Here is a 22,881-nt window from a genome sequence, read left to right on the forward strand (position 1 = left end):
CAACTAAAAATCAATATATCATTCCTTTGTTCATTTTTCTATAATATAAAAGAGAAGATGTTGTATGATTGCTAATAAGACAACTCTTCACAAGAGACCAAATGTCACAGAAATTAACAACTATAAGTCAACTTGCAGCCTTTAACAATGACCAAAACCCACACCGCATTGTCGATTTGTCTAACGTTTTCTTGTTTGCCTCACTTGCTACAAGATTTTGCAATTGTGTCAAGGATGTTGTTATGAAAAGTTTTTCAATTGTTTAAGTCGCGGAAATCAGTTTGGTTCCTCGAAAAGGAATTTCTTAAGCACTTGGTTGAATGATATCCATATAACCGAGAATGTATGGAGGATAGCATGTATAACAAAAGTGACAGGAATGACAGGCTTTACTTTTCAAAAACCTTCAAAAACGCTTCATCTGGATAGCAGTATACGTCAATTAGATTCATCGGTCTGTCATGCTATTAGTCTGTATGAATATACAGTCCAATCATCGGGATTTACCCAATTTGTGCCTCAACATTCAAATTTTTCATAATGCCCATAGTAAATAAACCTGAACTGCTTCAATGTTAAAATAACTTGTGAAAATGATATCTAATTGTTTTAATAATCGTCCTTACCAGAGATTTTTGAAAAGTATTTTCTTTATTCAAATAAGGCCGTTTGTTTTACATTGTCATATCGGAGCCTTTTATATATAGCTGACTATGCGGTATGGGCTATGCTCATTGTTGAAGGCCGTACGGTGACCTATAGTTGTTAATGTCTGTGTAATTTTGGTTTCTTGTGGGCAGTTGTCTCATTGGCAATCATAACACATCTTCTTTCTTATACTTGGTCCAATCCACTAAAATTCGAAGGATATCATATGCAAAGAAGGTGTTCAAGAAGAATGTTTCAAAGTGACGCCAATATTTAGTGTCAGTAAATAAAGCATTCAGCCATTGTGATAAAAAGAAATATAAATATAAAGCAATCTAATTCTGTAATTTACATGATTTTGAAACTCAACTATTTGAAATATAACTCTCTGTGAAAACAGTGTTCGAAAACTACAGCTGCCTTACGATGATGATAATCAGTTTCTTTTAAATTTACTTCCATTCTCTTGGCTACGTAACTTGTCATCTCATATAATACATCTATTATATCGATATGGTCTATCGTTTTCATCTGTAGAGCTTGCAAGTATTTGTCTACTGCATTGTATAAAGATATTAACATCCAACCACCGTTTATATAGCTATCGTGCCTCCCGTATGACTCCTTTTCTGTAAGATGTAGGGGGTCATAGAATAAAACATCAGACATGGTGGTTTTACATAATGCGACAAACAGACAAACATGTGAAATTAATAGTTCACAATCAATAGAATACACACACGACAGTGTTGTTGTTCATATACCAAATGAATTAAGTTTCCTTAATAGTTTTCGTTATTCTTAAAAAAATATTATTTCGTTAATTATTTAATTAGTACGACGTGTTTCATATAATGTGACTGTATAACATTTAACATTGATTTAATTCACTTCAAGACAAAGTATATACCAAATATCTCGATCATTCGTCCGCACTCAATTACACACATAGCATAACCACTTTTAAAAAGTAGCATAAATATGGTAGGCGATGCGTAAACAATTTAAGTCTGTCTGTCTTTCGAACTTTTTTTATCAGAGCGTCACTGGTTGGTCTTGTGTGGACAAAACACGTGTCTGTCAAGTTAAATTTTTAAACTGGCAACTTTTGTTAGCTATTATTCGTGTGTTTCTCTGTCCTATATGTTCTCCAATTTATTTGTATTGTAGTCCTGTCATTTAATGTTGTCATTTTAATGTTATATTTAACATTGCCATAAAAGCGGAAGGTTTCTAATGCCACAAAACCAGGTTCAACCCACCATTTTTTTTCTTAAAATGTCCTGTACCAAGTCAGGAAAATGGTCATTGTTATATTATAGTTCGTTTCTGTGTGTGTTACATTTTAATGTTGTGTTTCTGTTGTATCTTAGTTCTACTAATATATTTGATGTGTTTCCCTCAGTTTTAGTTTGTAACCCGGATTTGTTTTTTTCTCAATCGATTTATGAATTTCGAATAGCGGTATACTACTGTTGCCTTTATTTGATACAGTTTCCTAAAAAACGGTTCGCGTGATTCAACGTCCAGCACCCCACGAGTTTCCATAGGCCATTTTCCATGTATGCGAATATGTGTGCACTTGACATTCATAAGTGTATGTTTTTTGTACATTTATAACATAATACCTGAGTTAGATGAATAAACAATGAGACAATCATCGTCACATGGTGGATCAAGAACACGTATTATCTTTGTGGTGTCGATTGTATTGGTTTTTCTTCCAATTAATCTATCGAAGAAGCTTGGTTCCGGAATATCATCTGCATTTTTTAAAATCACTTCGTCTTGGAAATTTGAGGGGTCTACACTAACAGTATGTCCTTCGTCTATAGAACATATCCCATTCGGGACAATACGACAAGCCTTAATGAAAAAAAATATCTGAATTATTAAATAAACATAATAACATCAAATGAAGGATCTATTCCACACTCTTTAATAAAAAAATATCTCCTGTATTTTAATGCGATTTGTTTTTTAAATGCATTTTATTGGTAATGTAAGTGTGATACCGCTATTAATGAATTTGTTGCTTTTTATGGACCGATTTCAATATTTCAAAACAAAATGTTATATTTTGTTAACTGAACCACCAATTTAAAATGAAAATATGGAAGGCCTGCAACTAGATGTCCCATTCTGCTACATGTACAAAGAAAGAAACGCTTTTCTTTTTTGTTATTTTTCATATTACATTTTGTATGTTATATATTGAAAGATAGTTATTGCCAGATCTTTGGTAGTCACTATCAATACTCGAAAGACTTTTCTATAAATGTATATCAAGAAAACTCAAAAGAAAAACTTTCACAGTATGACAAAACACATAATTTTACAAAAACAGTTGACACGTTAAAACAATTTCAATTAGAAAAACAGGTTTGCCCATACTTATTTAAACATTTCAATGTAATCTTCTTGAAACCTTACCTGAATAAAGAAAAGCTTTGGTTTATTTTTAAGGGATGTAACTTCAGAGAACTTTTTAACAATCTGTTTTGTTGCGACTGGTTCGTTGTCTATTCCATAGACACAGTGGTCTCTGAAATACAAACCAGGTGGTTGTTTGTCATCAACAGGTCTATGTCTCTCATTTCCATGACTTGCAACAACACAGGCAAAGCAGTCTGATTTCATATGGAACTCCTCTTGTCCTGCGGCTAATATTATACAATACATCAGTATTACTGTTTCAGATATGATAAATATGATTAATTAATAATGTAGTGGCGCTAAAAGCGTCGTACTGTAATTCTTGGTAAAACTTATCTATAATGTTTCTCCTGTTATAAATAAAGGATATGGGGTTTACTCATAATCGAAGGCCGTACGTACGGTGGCATATTGTAGTATCATTTGGTCACTTGTAGAGAGTTGCCTCATTGGCAATTATACCTCATCATTTTACTTTTAGGAAGTTATCAATGTGTTAACTGTATTATATAGACCTTATTTACAAGGACATGTTGAATGTAGGAATTGTTATCATTTTGAATATTTTCAGATACATTTTGTTTTCAATTTGTACGGATAACATTCAGCAAATATATTTTGTTGAAACTAACTTTTAAGTATGTACAATTTTATCATAATATCGAAGTGTCGACTAGCTATGCTGTCTTTTATAGGACAGAATTTTACCTTTTTTTTTCTCTGTTAATAAGGAAAAAACAAACAAAACCATCTGGTTAGACTGACAAATACATCTTTTTTTTGCATTTTGGTTTAGTTGTTATCTCTTTGGTATATACCCCGTTTCCATTTTCATTTTCTTTTATGTAATTGATACTGAAATTTTATTCTTATATTAACCTTAAAATTAGAAATAGGGGTAACGTAGTGCTGAAGGCTACGAAAGTGTTGACGTTTCTTACTATTAAAGCGAGAGACAGGCTGTTGAGATCATTTCAACTCTGACAGAAAAGTATTTTGATTGATTCTGATAATAAAGATTCTATGAAATACAGAGAAGTGCATGTATCTGAAAGAAAGAGCTAGAGAGAAATGTATGTGTCTTAGAGGAACAAAGAGAGAGAGAGATAGGGAACTGTATATTAGCATTTTTGTCTTACCAATATCTAAAACCAAGTCTATCTGTCTTCCTGTCAAGTCTTTGAAAGCCAACACTAAAAATTTTAAATTCGAAAATGTCTCCTTCGTTAGCTGTAAATCATCATCACAACAGCGGCGGGGTTTATTAGGTTCTTTGAAATTTTCATTGCAAATTATAATAGCCAAACCTCTAAATACGTTGTTACACGTATATTCACATTCGCCTGCTGAGTCGCTGCATTTTGGAGATGCCGATTGTATGGCTCTGCAAACAAATCAATTCTATTATAATTTTAAAATTACTTTGAACTTCATAATTATTTTATATCTCTTATGGCTGTGTGACGTTTACATTCTGACGTCAAACACGCGACTCTACACTAGAGTTGATGTACGTGAATCTTGCCATTCAGTCACAGGACTTCAAATATTTTAATCCTTTATGGGCTGATTTAAAATACATACATAAATAATTTAATTTGGGATGTAACGCGTCTTCTGATTGGCTGACGTTATTTTGTTATGAGCCCATAGACATAATTTAGTCATGTGACCGTGACGTCATCAACGTTTTTCATGGTTTTCTAATGGAATTTAGAATTAAATTATAAGGAATGACTGTAATATTTTTTCTGTCTAGTATTCGAAATAACATAAAAAATGTGGTGCAAACTGTTAAATAACCCGCTACGCGCGTTTTTCAGTGTGCACCAAATTTTTTATGTTATTTCTTCATAGACAGAAAAAATATTGCAGTCATTCCTTAAATAAGCAATGAATGTTGTTGTTACATTTGGTAGATGCTTTTTGTTGCTTCTTTGTTAATTACTTTTTGTTATTGTTCTAATTGAGATTGTGGCACGGTGATGACTGCTGTATTCCTATTTTAACCATTTTACCTATGATGTCTGTTTTGTTCACGATTGTTGTAAATATAATGGAATGTGATACGACTGTCATACAAGAGAGAGGTTTAGCGCTATAAAACCAGGTTCAATTCATCATTTTCTACATTTGAAAATGCTTGTACCAAGCTAGAAATATGACAGTTGTTTTCCATTCAATAGATGTGTTTTATCGTTTTATTTTGCCATTTGATTAGGAACTTTGCGTTTTGAATTTTCCTCGGAGTTCAATATTTTTGTAATTTTAGTTTTTTACGCATATTTATTATTATTATTTTCATATTTTTTTAATATATTTTTTTTATATACTCGAATGATGTCATCGAGCAAATCGAATGAACAAACAAGTAAATGTGTCGAAGCAAAATAAAAGAAGAGTGCATTTCTATTTGTATCAATCTGATGAGTTAAGCCATTTCCAACTGATTTATCATAGTTCGTTCTTATGTTGTTATGTTACACCACTGTTACAGGTTAGGGGAAGTTTGGGGTCCTGATAACATGATTCAACCCGTCACATTCTGTATGTATGTGCCTGTCCCAAGTCAGGAGCCTGTAATTCAGTGGTTGTCGTTTGTTGATGTGTTACATGTTTGTTTTTCGTTCATTTTTTTTACATAAATTAGGCCGTTAGTTTTCTCGTTTGAATTGTTTTACATTTGTTATTTCGGAGCCATTTCATAGCTGACTATGGGGTATGGGCTTTGCTCATTGTTGAAGGCCGTACGGTGACCTGTAGTTGTTAATTTCTGTGTCATTTGGGCTCTTGTGGAGTTGTTTCATTGGCAGTTATACCAAATCTTCTTTCTTAAATGTATAATATTTTTATAATGGTCCATTAAAAAAAAAAAGTAATTTGTATTTAGTATATATATAAAAGCACTCACATTTTTTCAATATCTCTTTTATTGATAGAAATATTACGACCGTTTGTTTTATAAACGATCTGTTGAATTATAAAACTTATTACAGATAATTTGTACTTTTTTTTAATAAGATACCTGCAAGTAATATATCATACCTTGATATAACAGCCTGTAATTCTTCTCTGGTTTCAACTGAAATTAATGGCAATGCTTATGAGGGAAAATTACCAATGTCACGTTTTTAAGACTTCATTTTTTTTAATAATCAAACAAAAATATTCTAGGTGCGGATGCTTGAATATCTCAAGAATAAAAATGCAATTCATTTTATACATCATGTTTACTCTTTGGTTTAAAATCTGAATTACACAGCTCAACTTTTTTTTCAATAATACTCGCGGAGACTAGAACATAATTAACCCGATGGACAATGTATATGGAGATACGTTCCAAAGAACACAAATGCACAAACAATATAATCCACTCAAAAGATTAATCTTTAGCAGTAAATAGCTGCTTTACAATATGAACACTCGAACATGAATACCCTGCTTTGTTATGTGTCAGTCATTACACTCATATCTGCATCGAAGACCGTGTCTTAAACTCTAGATGTCTTAAGAACTTTAGATGTCATAAATGTATCTGTCGTCCCGAATGTTCATGAACTATCTGCCACTGGATATTAACAAAAACTTTAACTAATTGTATTTCCTGTTTATTACAACATGTATCTGTGTTTTAAAATCATTCACTTCTAGTTGTCTAGACTCGTGAAGATTTAAAGGAAGACAGTTTGTTTTGAATTTTGTCCTGACTCGGGACGATTAAAGGCGAGACATATTGTTTTGGCACTTTTCCAGACCTGGAACGGTTTAAGCAAGACAATTTTTTCACACTTGTCTTCACACACGCTGGAATATTACAAATGACACATATTATTTTGACCCTTGTCTTCACTCGAGACGATTTGGGACGGGACATACTTATTACACAGTTTACTAGACTCGAAACGAGTTGAAGAGAGACATATTGATCTGACACGTATCTAGTATCGGGACAATTCAAACGAAACATATTGATATGACATGTGTCTAGTATCGGGACAATTTAAACGAGACATATTGATCTGACATGTGTCTAGTATCGGGACAATTTAAACGAGACATATTGATCTATGGACATGTGTCTAGTATCGGGACAATTTAAACGATACGTTTTGATCTGACATGTGTCTAGTATCGGGACATATTGGTTTGGCGCTAGTCTAGACTCGGGACGATAAAAAGCAAGACATAATGATTTGAAGCAAGTCTAGTATCGCAATAATTTAAACGAAACTTATTCAATTCGATTTTACACTTGTCTAGATTCGGTACGAAGTAAAGCAAGACATTTTAATATGGCGCTTTTCTAGAATCGGAATAATTTTAAGTGAGACATATTAATGTAACGCTTGTATAGACTCGGGACGATTTCGCGACATATTGATTTGACACTTGACTTGTGACGATTTAAAATGCAACATATTGAATATACACTCGTCTAGACTCGGGACTATTTTTTGGGCGACATATTGATTGGACACTCGTCTAAACTAGAGATGTTTTGAAGCGATACATATTTATTTCACGCTTGTTTATGCATTGCAAAGGATGTCGAACAAAAAGAACCGTTTTGGTTGAAAGAAGACTTTGACTTGAATTGATCGGATAGTTCAAAAACATTGCGTTTCGAACTTAAACATAAGCCGTAAAGGAAGTAAAATCAAATCACATACCATCTGGACCTGTTATTGTTACAGTTTCCATTTTACCTTTCAGGAAGTAAATTTAACTCAGGTATAAACGTTGTTCACACCTACGTTTATGATAAATGAAATATTATCTTTATTAATCTTATACGGAAAGCATAACGAAACAATGACATACCATTTCAATTATACTTACCATATTATATACAGTGTTTTTTTTTGCTTTTATAATATATCATGAGTTCAAAAGGATGCACCATGATAAAAGCTGCGAGGACTTTAATTTGAAGGTGTTCAAAGATTTGTAATGAATTTATTTGGGAACTGTACACGAATCAACCATTACTCGAAATTTTTAGAAGGGTGGTGAACTTAAATCATTACAGTGACATTATGACGAAATAAAATTTAAATTTAAATATTAATAAAACCTAACATGTTCGTTTATTGTATCATCAGCCGCAACAACACATTTATTTGCGCACAGTGCATTGAGTTGGTCCACCTTTTCCCATAAATTTCACAAAAATGTGTACACCCCGAATACGTATGAATAAAACTAATATTTATTTTCGTTTTTAAGTTAATTATGCCATCAAGTGAAACTAATTGTACTCCTCTTAATGCAGATTTAAATGCAATCATGAAATTCCAAAATATTCTTAAACAGGTGAATAGCGACCAAGGTCCTTTTTTCAAAATGGTAATCTTCAAAACGACATTATTAAAAACCGAAAAAATGGTTTCTTTCCTATTGTTACCTTTCCGTTCCTTGTTGACTCTTGTATGGCTCACAGCGATACTGCCTGTTTAACTAACGCAATGTAACGCAAAAATCAATTATTGAATGTACATTTTTATAATTTTTTGCAGGAATTATTTTCAGTCGCTGTTTATTACGTTATTAGTTTTTGTTAAATATGTCCCCATATGTCTTAAATTATGATCGATTTTAACCTGTTTATGGTTGAAGCTCGAATATTGACCTCAGGAGTTTTGTGTATTTGTGATGGTGTGATGAAGTGCAATTGACGTTATGATTTTTTAAACGATGCATAGTTATGTCACACACACTATCATCTCTATTATTGATTTGTCGGTTATCGTAGTGTTACGTTTGTATTCAACGTACATGCACTTGCACCCAACAACAATGAACTAGTTTGTTTAAAAATAAATAAACGATTTTTAGATGAAAAAGATAAATAAATAACTGGATAATAAATATGAAGCTAATTTCATTTGAAATGATTTCATCATTAATGCATCATATACATGTTTAGATGTTTTTATTATATACATGTATCCTATCGCATAACATGCATCAACATATTGATAACCTGTTTAAATATTTACATCTAACAATAACCATTTTACAGTTCATCTGATGTAAATATTAACATATGGGCGTTTTTCAATAAAAACGTATTTTCTTGTCCTAGCCACTTTAAAAAAAATGTGTTTGATCTTTGCAAGTAATTTTTTGTGCAGTCAGTACATTGAATTAGATTTAACATTTGTAAGCAAAGAAACAGTTTATTTTTTAGAGGGATTGATAAGATATTGACTCCTGAATGGTCCAAAACAACCAAAATGGCATGTCCCTAGACCGCCTGTTCAACATTCATACTCTAAAATATCGTAAAAAAATGAAGAAATTAATGGTTTTTTTACTTTACATAAGTTCTTTAATAATTCAAAAGTATGTTCAGAGCCAACATATTCTAATAAACAGCTTTCAATATAGGTTTTTTTAATTTCAGAAGGTGTGTCCCTCACAAATTGTCCACTACGAAACGAAGTCATTAAAATTTGCCAATAAACAGTTTTATAAAATCAATGTAATTTTTGTTTGCAAGAGATATAAACATTAGGGTCTTACAAAAGCAGTGATGCTTTTATAACGGCAATTAAATTGTTGGTAAGAAAAATTGAGCACATCAAATGGACCAGAGTGATACCGTATTTTTGATAATGTCCCCTACGAAACGGGTCAAATCTCCTTCAGTATCTGGTTTTAAAATTATGAAAAAAATATCAGTGTACAGCTTGATAAATGCTTTGATGAATACAATCAGTCTTGTTACTATTGCAATATGGGGATTGTGGTGAAAAAATAAAGCATGCGAATACGTCCCTTACGAAACGGTCCCCTACGAAACAAGTATGGGAGAAAAACGTTTCGTAGTGGACACTACCACTACCATGGAGTCTTTTTTTAATCTTTTTTCAATTATATTCGTGCAGAACAAATAACAAGGGTTAGTTTCATGTAATTTTTATTATGTTTTTATTAACATATAATAGGGTTGATGTCAACTACGAAACTTTTTGTCCACTACGAAACGGTTTTGTCCACTACGAAACGCATCAAAATGTCCACTACGTAACATGAGTTGAACCTTCATATGTGAAGTACTGTCTAATCTTTATCGATAAAAATGATTTTCTAATTCAGAAAAAAAAGGATATTTTTCTAGTATTTAAAGTAAACAAACTGGAATGTCTATAGGAAACATTTAAAATTGCAAAAAATATGTGTGTTTAGAAGAAGTTTCGTAGGGGACAAAAGTCCCCTACGAAACAGTACACAAATTATGAAAATAATATCATTTTAAAGAATATTTAAGATTGCACTTTTTGTTTACAAACAGGTCTATTATAGAGGTATTCAAAATAACTCTTGAAATTAAATTTTAGACAAGTTGATTTTCCATTTTTTTTAGGTCTGAAATGTACGCTTTTATTGAAAAACGCCCATATAACAATAAACTGTATACACTGTAACAAATAAACTTTTTAACTGTGACTTACTATTCGTAATTATTGTATAGAATACGAATAAGTATAATAATATTAATACATTCTTCCAATTAAGGGTTTTTGGTGGACAGCATGACATGTATACATAAAACAGTACATCATGATTTGTAACAAAAAAAAATGTTTTTGTACATTGAAATAAAATATTAACAGTTCAGAGAGATGTTATTCTCTTCACTCTATATATTAAGTCACATTAATTTAATTCCAGGCAGAACCATAACATAACATTACAATTACCATACTTGCTTTGTTTAACAGTCAATAATAAAAGAACAGCGAATATCAAATATAACGTCTACCTTTTGAAAATTGATAAAAAATAAATAAATAACTGACAAACTGTTTTCAGTTAATTTCGTAATTATAAACATTGCTAAAATTATAAGCTTACGCACAGTGATTTTTAAGAACTGAAACAAGCGTGTTTATATCCCTTAAATCTCAGTGAAAAAATTATAACTGACCAACAAACTATGAAGAGGCTGTAAGAGCCTGAAACGCTTTCTTGTAATGATCGGCAAAAACTCTAAAATTAGTCAAACATGTTCATACTCGATGCATTCCGTCGTATGAACATTTCTGTAGGTTGCTGAACGTTTTATCTGTTTTCAGTTTCTAACTTCCAATTACAGTTTTATAGACAAAAACTCAAAAGTTAGTAAAAAATATTGTTTCATGGCCTTTACTTCTATAAGCAGTCATCATATATACTGTCGATCCTATTGGCATTCTTGTAGATCTCCTTTGTGGGGTTATCATATATATACTGTCGATCTTATTGAAATTCTTGTAGACTTCTTTGAGGGGTCATCATATATGCTGTCGATCTTATTGGCATTCTTGTAGACGTCTTTGAGGGGTCATCATATTTGCTGTCGATCTTATTGGCAATCTTGTAGACTTCTTTAAGGGGTAATCATATATGCTGTCGATCTTATTGGCATTCTTGTAGATCTTATTTGAGGGGTCATCATATATACTGTCGATCGTATTGACATTCTTGTAGACTACTCTGATGGGTCATCATATATGCTGTCGATCTTAATGGCATTCTTGTAGACTTCTTTGAGGGGTCATCATATATGCTGTCGATCTTATTGGCATTTTTGTAGATCTTATTTGAGGGGTCATCATATATACTGTCGATCTTATTGGCATTTTGTAGATCTTATTTGAGGAGTCATCATATATACTGTCGATCTTATTGGCATTTGTGTAGATCTTATTTGAGGGGTCATCATATATACTGTAGATATTATTGGCATTCTTGTAGATCTTATTTGAGGGGTCATCATATATACTGTCAATCTTATTGACATTCTTGTAGACTTCTCTGATGGGTCATCATATATTCTGTCGATCTTATTGGCATTTTTGTAGATCTTATTTGAGGGGTCATCATATATACTGTCGATCTTATTGAAATTCTTGTAGACTTCTTTGAGGGGTCTTCATATATGCTGTCCATCTTATTGGCATTCTTGTAGACTTCTTTGAGGGGTCATCATATATGCTGTCGATCTTATTGGCATTTTTGTAGATCTTAATTGAGGGGTCATCATATATACTGTCGATCTTATTGGCATTTTTTTGGATCTTATTTGAGGGGTCATAATATATACTGTCGATATTATTGGCATTCTTGTAGATCTTATTTGAGGGGTCATCATATATACTGTCGATCTTATTGACATTCTTGTAGACTTCTCTGGTGGGTCATCATATATGCTGTCGATCTTATAGGCATTTTTGTAGATCTTATTTGAGGGGTCATCATAATACTGTCGATCTTATTGGCATTTTTGTAGATCTTATTGAGGGGTCATCATATATACTGTCGATCTTACTGAAATTCTTGTAGACTTCTTTGAGGGGTCTTCATATATGCTGTCGATCTTATTGGCATTCTTGTAGACTTTTTTGAGGGGTCATCATATATGCTGTCGATCTTATTGGCATTTTTGTAGATCTTATTTGAGGGGTCGTCATATAATTGGCAGTTTTGTAGATCTTATTTGAGGGGTCATTATATATACTGTTGATCTTATTGGCATTTCTGTAGATCTTATTTGAGGGGTCATCATATATACTGTCGTTATTATTGGCATTCTTGTAGATCGTATTTGAGGGGTCATCATATATACTGTCGATCTTCTTGACATTCTTGTAGACTTCTTTGAGGGGTCATCATATATGCTGTCGATCTTATTGGCATTTTTGTAGATCTTATTTGAGGGGTCATCATATACATGTATACTGTCGATCTTATGGCATTTTTGTAGATCTTATTTGAGGGGTAATCATATATACTGTCGATATTATTGGCATTCTTGTAGATCTTCTCTTAGGGGTCATCATATATACTGTCGATCTTAATGGCATTCTTGTAGATATTCTTTGAGGGTCATTATATATATATACTGTCAATCTTATTGACATTCTTGTAGATCTTATTTGAGGGGTCATCATATATACTGTCGATCTTATGGACATTTTTGTAGATCTTCTTTGAGGGGTCATCATATATGCTGTCGATCTTATTGGCATTTTTGTAGATCTTATTTGAGGGGTCATCATATGCTGTCGGTCATATATAATATTTGTATTTTTATAGATTTCACATTACTGGTTTTTTTTCACTTTCTGGGTCGATGTTATACACAATGTATGATGTATCCCATTGAGATTAATATAATGTATTTAATTGCGATAATAACTATCAGTCAGGTATTCATGGAAAGGATTCGTCCTCTTTTCAGACTCCCTCTGTCTTAGCATGTCTTGTACCATTTGTGTACTGAAATGTTCAACTCAGTCAACACATTGAAACAAGTGAAGCAACTGATATAAAAAAAAGTCTTATTTAATTACATGAGAATCTTTTTTCGTTCCATTCACGGTATAAAGATAAACAAGATTATAAGACATGTCGGTAGTCTATTCATAAAATATGTAACTTAATCCCTTTGCTTTATTTAAATGTCATGGACCTTTGTGTGAAACCTAAATATAAACGCCTGTCATTTGTTTTGTAAATATGCACTGATTGCACATTTGATAACAAACAATTACGCACATTCAATTGGCAAATATTTTTTTTATATAATATTAGAAATGTAAAGTTACAATAATCAATTTTAATTCAAAATGACAAAGGTCTTATTTTAGCCTGCAGTTGACTATATAACATGAATAAATGATCCAATACATACACATAGTTAACATATCTTCCGGTGTGTATTGAATTCATAACCATTATACCGTGAACCTAATAATTGTTTTTCTCTGTTATGGCGTTAAAAGTATACACAGGGAAGGAAGGTATGTATTACAAAATATTCTTCCTTACTCTTGAATTTATACAATTGTTAATGATGGTGAATGTGTATATATATATATATATATATATCGATTGATAATGTTAACAGATGTTCTATCTAAAATGATATTATACAGCTAAATTATGTATGAAGATTTGCATTGAGGTTAAAATTAAAACAAAATGCTCCATTCCTTTACAATAACCTTGCAAGGGTTAAAATGTAAAGCTAGATTAATGTCAGAATGATTAAAAAAAGATAACTGGATAAGTATGTTGTATTTTGTTCACACATGTGTACTTGTTTAGTATGTGTTCATGTAATTTATGTATAGCTTCATACTAACACAGTTATAACAGTGTGTATTTATAGAAATCACGTTTCTAGTTTCCAAGGCAACTTATGAATAAATAGTTAGCTTGTATCAATCGTCTATATTGACAAATTAAAAAAAAACACCCCGAAATGTGTATATGTCATTGTGACAACTACTAAATGACAAAATAAACACAGAGGGTGACTAGCAGTCTTCAACAAAAACAGGAGTCTATTCAAAATGTCAATCTCTGAATAATTCAGTGTCTATAAAATAAATAGAAACAATGCTAGATATGTAATCAATATGAAGTAATCTAACTGAGAAAAACATATTTGTAGATATGACATTCAACAACTACTTCATGGAAAAACTATAATTACAATACTATTTTTATTATATCTCAACCCTCCCCTTAAATCTATTTTCTCAATCATAGGCCCTTTAAAACGTTCATCAAAGAACATTCTGCGACATTCGGTATAGAAAAGGTACATTGCTAAAATAATAATGGAACTAACGATGCTAACGATAACAAAGACAAAAATGAATAATAATTTTCATTATTCAAAAGGAAATACAATGTAATGTCAGCCATGTAGTTGTGAACTGAAGAAGGCCGGTGGCCGAAACGTCTCAAAAAATTGGTTTTTTGATACAATTATATAAAGTATGTTCCTTATTGGAATTTTGAAACAAGGTATAATAATTTTACCAATTTGAAACTTCTCGCAATTACATGAAAAAAAGCTACAAGTATGTATATCCTACTTAATTATATCCGACAAATGCAATACGGAATGTGCAATTAAAGCCAATACAACAAAGACCATATGATGACCTCTGGGTGGTTTTTATTTGGATTTACTGTTTTTCGGATGCTGTCTAACAGACTCGTGTGCAATCATACCACATCTTCTTTTTTCATATTTTGTAGTTATCAATTTAGTGATAACAGAGCTTAAACTGAAATTTGGATTTAAATACGTGACACGAACGACTTCATTTAACAAGATTTTCGGGTTTTACGACGCTGAAATCCCTCCAAAATGTCAGTGGTGATACATATTTTCTTTGATAATTATGATATAATTGACAAATTATTTCTTTTATTTCAGTTGGAAGTAAAAAAGATGTGACAGACATTTTTGCTAGGTAAATATATGATTATAAGCTAATACGCTAATTTATAATATTAAGAAGATCATACAAATCCAATAAAACAGTAAAATCAATTCATGCAGTGGTATTAAAAAACAACAACAATATTAAGTGAATCAATTTTTAAAGATAAAATCTTTTATAAAAAAGTATTTACATCTGACGACCATTTTTTTAAAATTTGCCTCTAGATGATGAGCAAAAACAAAAATGGTTTCATCATGTTCATGGAAGAAAATAATCATTCGGCTTTTTTACGTTATTAATTTCAACGTCTTCTACAGCTATATATATATATTTTTCAATATTTTATTTTAAAATGTCGGTGTATAAATTAGTTTATTGTAGTTACGCAAAGGTTATTTCAGCTGTTTTGTTAGGCCATCTGGTTTTTGGTGCTTTAAACATGTTATGTGCAGTTGTTGTCCATTCGTTTGATGTGTTTTATCATTTGATTTTGCCATTTGATTAGGGACTACCCGTTTTGAATTTTCCTCGGAGTTCAGTATTTTTGTGATTTAAATTTTTACTACTTCAAATTTTAGTTTCAGGCGCACCTGCTGAAGGTTGATCTAGAAAAATATATCTTTAGAATGAAGAATTGTCACATGACATAATCTTACTGTATTTTACTTCATAAACGTTATATAAATTATATTTTAGTGTCCTGAAAACAGCATCTTCCAATTCAAAACCTACGATACCATCTGATGAAAACAAATATGAGTGCAACGAAAGGTACAGGGGCCTAGCTTTAATAATAAGCAACGAAAATTTTAAAACATCGCACTGTCGGAATTACTGTGATGATGAAATAAAATTGATGCAAGAAACATTTGGGAAGTGTCTAAAGTTCACAGTTATAACTTTCAAAGATTTGACAGCAAAACAAATAAATTGGGTTTTTGAAATAGGTAAGTCTGAATATCTAAAGATTGAAGTGATAGAAAAGGCACAATGAAATTCTCTATCATATTATCATTCAACTTTCAGACTTTCATAAAAATGATATAACTCGAAGAATAATGATGTTTTGTTTCTGGTTTAAGGTATTTGATGGTAGATTTCCATCTACATATTAAAAATTCATGAAGTACAAAATTTGACTCACAACACTTCAAATAAGGATAGTAATAACGTTTTAGTATTAACCGCTAATTTTCGGTTATGGCGCAGTATTAAACGGTCATTCCCGGTAAAATCTCAGTATAGTTATCACTTATTCTAGAAACTATCGCAATATTAACCGCTCACTCATTCTTGGTAAATGAATGATTGCAGACCTGACATTATAGTGTCTGAAATAAGAATATAAAACTGTATATACTATTGATGATACAGCGAAAAAAGGACATAATGATGTCCAACCAATAGACAAAATAAAAACTAATCTATTTACTTTCTTTATACCACTTACAAGCTAAAAACTAGCGCGTTATACGAGGAAAAGAGCAAAAATTGAATATCTGCATTATAAATGTTTTATTTCTTATTATCAGCCTGCAATCAAACTGGATTTCATCAAAAATCAGACTGCTTTGCGTGTGTTCTTGCAAGCCATGGTAACGAAAAACCAAGAACTATGAAGACATCCGGAGTGTATTACAGAGATCATTGTATATGTGGAGTTGATGAAGATACAGTGACAACAAAAAGTATTATAGAAACAATCACGGGAACAGAAGCCTTGCAAGATAAACCCAAGATGCTTTTTATACAGGTTTGTAATATTATCTATATCTTCAAGAAAGATTTTTAGAAACAATTGTAGACGACAAATCCAATTGAATGAATATCAACAAAAGTTGCTCTTTGTTAAGATTTGTAATTTGGTCGTTATCTTCAAGAAAGATTTAGAAACAATTGTAGACGACAAATCCAATTGAATATCAACAAAAATTGCTCTTCGTTAAGATTTGTAATTTGGTCGTTATCTTCAAGAAAGATTTAGAAACAATTGTAGACGACAAATCCAATTGAATATCAACAAAAAATTGCTCTTCGTAAAGATTTGCAATTTGATCGTCATCTTCAAGAAAGATTTAGAAACAATTGTAGACGACAAATCCAATTGAATATCAACAAAAAATTCTCTTCGTTAAACTTTGTTATTTGATCGTTATCTTCATGAAAGACTTAGAAACATTTGTAGACGACAAATCCAATTGAATATCAACAACAAATTCTCTTCGTTAAACTTTGTTATTTTATCGTTATCTTCAAGAAAGATTTAGAAACAATTGTAGACGACAAATCCAATTGAATATCAACAAAAAATTGCTCTTCGTTAAGATTTGCAATTTGATCGTCATCTTCAAGAAAGATTTTGATACAATTGTAGACGACAAAACACATTGATTATCAACAAAAGATGCTCTTCGTCAAAGTTTGTATTTTGATTGTTATCTTCGATACCAAACCCATTGAATATCAACAAAAAAGACAAAGACCTCTTCCGTTAATAATCAGCCTAATCTCATAGGCTAGCTCACTGGTCTATTAAATAGAAATATGTAGTACTTTGACAGCATTATTCTCTATTTGCAGTTCTTGGCTAAAAAATTAAAACAGCGCGTTGTATAAATTCCATGCGTTTGAAGCGCTTTTTCTGGATTTACCTTCATCAGAAATGATCAAAGCTAAATAAATGTTGTTATATTGTAGGCGTGTCGGATGAAGATGGATGAAACAGCGATTGAATCTTGTATAGACCAAGGACATGTTTTACCAGTTAAAATTGCTGTAAAAGAAAATAATCCAATCATTATTTCAGATCATGCAGATAAAGTAAATAGACTCTCAAACTCTTTGTTTCCAACAAAAATTAAATCGTGTACCAGTGGTATCCCTGGAAACCTGCCTCAAAAAGAGGACATTGTAGAGGCAAATATCTTCCAAAAACTGGTTGGTTGGAACACAGATAAACTTAAGGACATGATGCGTGTTATATACCCACCGTGTACTGATGATGTGTTAGTGGTGTATTCATCAGCTTCAGGTAACATACATAGTTTAACTAATAAAAACATTATTTAAATTGATTAATCAACTATATTTATGTAACTAAAATATCATATCATACCGTTTCTGCTTGAAAAAAGAGGAACGAAATTGGTAATTAGATAATAAAACTGCAAATTTACAAAATTTACAATAAATATTTAGAAGTCCATTGTAACTGACAAAACCTGGAAAAACACTTTTATCAACGATAAAAAAATGTTGTCATGCTGCTGACTTGGAGCAGGTAAATCCGTGTACTCTGTATGAGATAACTGATATTAAATTCTGCAACGAACTGGCATGGCAAGATGTTGAATATAGATATGGATTTATGTTTGTTTGTTTCGTTTGTTTTAAACAGCCTTTTGTAAGGGGGTTAAGTTATATGTTTACACAATATCATTGTATCAACTGGATTGACAAGACTATTTTTTAACAGAAAAATACCAATTAGCATCATTCGGCTTTTAAATGATATTTACTTATTTTAGTGTTTTAGTGGGTCATTTATTTTTCTCTTTGATTATTTTAGAAAAACAATCGTACGGAAGAGAAGATCAAGGTGGTTGGATGCTAATTTCTCTGCATAAAGCGGTGAAAGAACAACTTCGTGTTCAAAAGGCAACAAATCGCATCGATATATTGGATGTTTTAATCTTTATGACAAGAGAAGTTTCGAATTCAGAGACTTTTCAGACAAAGTTTCCCGAAGGAACCGTTAACCCAAAACGTAAAGCTGCAATTGTGTTTGAACACTGTTTACACAAAGAGCTATATCTGTATAACAGTACAGATTGATTTTTTAATTATTAAATGGAATCATTAGTATTCAAGTTTGAAGTATCGCCATGAATCATGCATCAAGTTTCCAGTAAGATTATTTAAAGACTGGGGTGCCTCGGTTGGCGAGTAGTATAAGTAGTTACTACTAGTGTAATCACTAGCTACTCAACACTGAGGTTGTGAGTTCGACCCCCGCTCTTGCAGGTGCACCTGACTCCAATCGTAATTGACTTGAAATGTCAGTTTTACTATCGAAGGACAATGGTTTTCTCCGGACACTCTGGCTTCCTCCACCAATAAATACTGGCCATTACGAAATATCTCAATAACGGTGCTTAAAAGTAAATACGGGATCTGTAAAAGATAATATAAAAGAGAATGTGAGGCTACACAAAGAGGACAAAAAAGGTCTTACAATATGTACAATGATACCGAGAAGAGATATACATTTTAAAGAAGAAAAGTTATTTCTACCCAACAGATTGCATGTCTTTTTTGAAGTGAGAGTGGTTGATATATACGTTGATTTCAGATGAAAGTCATAAACTTCACAGTTCAAACAAAATGTAATAAGAAACCATAAAAAAACCGACCAATTATGTTTCATTTTATGTTGATTGTGTTCATATACATCATCGAATTGTTGTATACAACTTCCTAACGTTATTTACACATGTAATAACGTATAATATCCCCGCATACAGGTACTTATTGATATACCCCAGATGGATTGCTTCTAAAGGTAGAAATCCAGATATCATATGAATTGTTTGATCTCCTACACTTACTGTCAATGAAAGAATTTGTTTGATAGTCCTCATGGTTTAAATATTGATTCTAGATTTTCCCCATTAGGCAATAGTAATTCAAACCCATAAAACAATGCTGGAAAGACACATGTTTGTATAAGACTTATGGCGGTTAAAAGGTTCATTCATTTTTCTTTGTAAACATAATTGTTCAGATAATTCTTGATGCATTAAACTATACGATGCTATCCAGACATTCCATCCTATAGGCTGTATTTGTTAATATTGCAGTTGTATCTTTTCTGTTAATTTGAATTCCTATGTACATGATGTAGGATATTCTATTTACGACAGAAATCTGTTTGTTCGTCGTGAACCATTGTTCTTTATCAAATTTTTCTGTTTAACCTGATTTCATTTTAATTTCTGATTGAAGCCAATATCTTTTGCGCTGACTAGCTACAATCGATGTCTATCAAATTTTGTATATCAGTATGATTCTTTCTTGGTAGAACTATATATATCGTCTGTACAGGTGCTGTAGCTAATTGATCCTATTCTTACCAAATTTAGACTCATTTAAATTATCTATGAGTTGGTTAACATAAATCCTGTACACATCGGCACTCAAAGTCCCCCCTGTCTTCATTTTGTTAAATAGAAAATGCTCTAAGACTTGATATCAGAGTTAGTCTTGCTTTGTTTCATCTAAAAGAATATCCAACGTAGAAACCAGTATCTTGTCTTAGGGAGGAAAAAATCGTATTGTGTAAAATTCACTCTTATTCAAACAAAACATTATCAAAAACTGACATTATCAAGATATCAAGTTCGGTTATGGACCATCACACGTGTTTTCATGATTACAAGTTTTTGGTGTCTACTTGCCTTGTCATTGTCTATACAGAGGTCTATAACCATGAATGACGATTTGTTACTCTGTTCATATAGCTGGTTGGAATTATTTTACAAAAATTATGTATCATCATTCAGTATAGAGAAACTGTGAGATTGTTCGTGCTGTCTAACTAATCTATCTAGCTCATTATCCATCTGCGATATTGAGTAACGAGTAAATTTTGAACACCTTATATTTTGACCAGATAAACCATAGGCATACGGACAATTGTATTGTTATGTAGATCTTTTTTTATCACTGAAACAATTATTTAAGGAAAAATCTTGCAAACAAACAAGGTGTACATTATAACTAATAAAGTTTCAAGGTGCTGCTTAATCAAACCAATTGTTGGTCTTTTATAATATTCCTATGGCTGGATGCATACTTTTATTTATGTTATCTTTAAAACAAAAACAACATTAAATTCAAGCAAAACTTGGTAAATATACGATACGAAATAGTAGACATGAAGTACGAAATGGTAGGTGCATTTGACTCATAATTGGCAAAGAAGTTATTTGTCCAAAATTACTGCCAATTTAAAAGTTTCATACATATACTGTAATTACAAAAAAGTTTACTAAGGTACAAGGTTTTCAGAAAAACAAAAACAAATTTGACATAGAACAAGTTACCATGGCAACAAATCATGACTTACTTTGCATATTTTGTAAAATTTCGTGATTTTCTTCGTTTTGCATCAAATTTTTAAGTATGTTTTTAGATTGAAAAAAGTATGTGTGAACCCAAGAAACAACTTTATATTTAGTGAGATTATGACAATAGTTATATTTAGTTTAAACATATTTATTTATAGTGGATTGGGAAACAAGTTTTGCAACTTATATTAATCCCTTTCCACTTTTTATACGACCGCAAACATTTTTTGCGGTCGTATATTGGTATGACGTTGGCGTCGGCGTCGAAGTCGTCGTCGTCGTCCTCGTTTGAAGACATATTGGTTTTCGCACTATAACTTTAGTTTAAGTAAATAGAAATTTAAACACAATGTTTATGACCACAAAAGGAAGGTAGGGATTGATTTTGAGAGTTTTGGTCCCAACAGTTTAGGAATTAGGGGCCCAAAGGGTACAAAATTAAACTTTGTTTGATTTCATCAAAAATTGAATAATTGGGGGTTTTTGATATGCCGAATCTAACTGTGTATGTAAATTCTTAATTTTTGGTCCCGTTTTCAAATTGGTCTACACTAAGGTCCAAAGGGTCTAAAATGAAATTTAGTTTTCTATTTTAACAAAAATTGAATTCTTCGGGTTCTTTCATATGCTGAATCTAAACATAGACTTAAATTTTTGATTATGGGCCCAGTTTTCAAGTTGGTCAAAATAGGGTTCCAAAATTAAACTTTATTTGATTTCATCAAAAATTGGATCCTTGGGGTTCTTTGATATGCTGAATCTAAATATGTATTAAGATTTTTGCTTATGGGGCCAGTTTTCAAGTTGGTCCAAATCGTGGTCCAAAATTAAACTTTGTTTGATATCAACAAAAATTGAATCCTTAGGGTTTTCTTTGATATGCTGAACCTAAACATGTATTTAGATTTTTGGTTATAGGCCCAGTTTTCAAGTTGGTTCAAATTGGGGTCCAAAATTAAACTTTGTTTGATTTCAACAAAAATTGAGTATATGGGGTTCTTTGATATATGCTGAATCTAACCATGTATTTAGACTTTTGATATATGGGCCCTGTTATCAAATTGGTCCACATTGAGGTCAAAAATTAAACTTTGTTTGATTTCAACAAAAATTGAGTATATGGGGTTCTTTGATATATGCTGAATCTACCCATGTATTTAGACTTTTGATAGTTGGGCCCGGTTATAAAATTGGTCCACATTGAGGTCTAAAGGGTCCAAAATTGAACTTTATTTGATTTCATCAAAAATTGAATAATTGGGGTTTTTTGATATGCCGAATCTAACTGTGTATGTAGATTCTTAATTTTTGGTTCCGTTTTCAAATTGGTCTACACTAAGGTCCAAAGGGTCTAAAATGAAATTTAGTTTTCTATTTTAACAAAAATTGAATTCTTCGGGTTCTTTCATATGCTAAATCTAAACATAGACTTAAAT

General features: G+C 31.6%; 2 protein-coding genes across 2 annotated transcripts; one reads left to right on the forward strand and one right to left on the reverse strand.

Annotated features, from left to right (window-relative positions):
- Positions 1-966: 966 nt before the first annotated feature.
- Positions 967-7,844, reverse strand: LOC139524634 (caspase-6-like). Its single transcript, XM_071319583.1, has 6 exons — positions 7,755-7,844; positions 6,130-6,166; positions 4,224-4,468; positions 3,082-3,311; positions 2,277-2,514; positions 967-1,277 (listed from the first exon to the last, which is right to left on the reverse strand). The coding sequence occupies exons 1-6, from the start codon at positions 7,783-7,785 to the stop codon at positions 1,018-1,020; spliced, it is 1,041 nt and encodes a 346-aa protein (XP_071175684.1). The 5' UTR covers positions 7,786-7,844; the 3' UTR covers positions 967-1,017.
- Positions 7,845-13,742: 5,898 nt separating this feature from the next.
- LOC139524635 (caspase-3-like) lies at positions 13,743-19,735 on the forward strand. The gene is made up of 6 exons (XM_071319585.1): positions 13,743-13,874; positions 15,308-15,344; positions 16,014-16,264; positions 16,850-17,070; positions 18,015-18,348; positions 18,886-19,735. Exons 1-6 carry the CDS (start codon positions 13,844-13,846, stop codon positions 19,149-19,151), a joined length of 1,140 nt encoding a protein of 379 aa, XP_071175686.1. The 5' UTR covers positions 13,743-13,843; the 3' UTR covers positions 19,152-19,735.
- The last annotated feature ends 3,146 nt before the right edge of the window (positions 19,736-22,881 follow it).

The sequence above is a fragment of the Mytilus edulis genome, chromosome 5 (assembly GCF_963676685.1).
Source record: "Mytilus edulis chromosome 5, xbMytEdul2.2, whole genome shotgun sequence".
NCBI classification, from domain to species: Eukaryota; Metazoa; Mollusca; class Bivalvia; order Mytilida; family Mytilidae; genus Mytilus; species Mytilus edulis.

Coding starts and splice junctions, on each gene's coding strand:
- LOC139524634 (XM_071319583.1), bottom strand. CDS start 7,785: ATGGAAACTGTAACAATAACAGGTCCAGATG. Junction 4,469..6,129: donor TTACAGGCTGTTATATCAAG/GTATGATATATT, acceptor ATTTGTTTGCAG/AGCCATACAATCGGCATCTC. Junction 1,278..2,276: donor TGTTTATTCATCTAACTCAG/GTATTATGTTAT, acceptor TACATCTTACAG/AAAAGGAGTCATACGGGAGG.
- LOC139524635 (XM_071319585.1), top strand. CDS start 13,844: ATGGCGTTAAAAGTATACACAGGGAAGGAAG. Junction 13,875..15,307: donor AGTATACACAGGGAAGGAAG/GTATGTATTACA, acceptor CTTTTATTTCAG/TTGGAAGTAAAAAAGATGTG. Junction 15,345..16,013: donor GTGACAGACATTTTTGCTAG/GTAAATATATGA, acceptor ATTATATTTTAG/TGTCCTGAAAACAGCATCTT.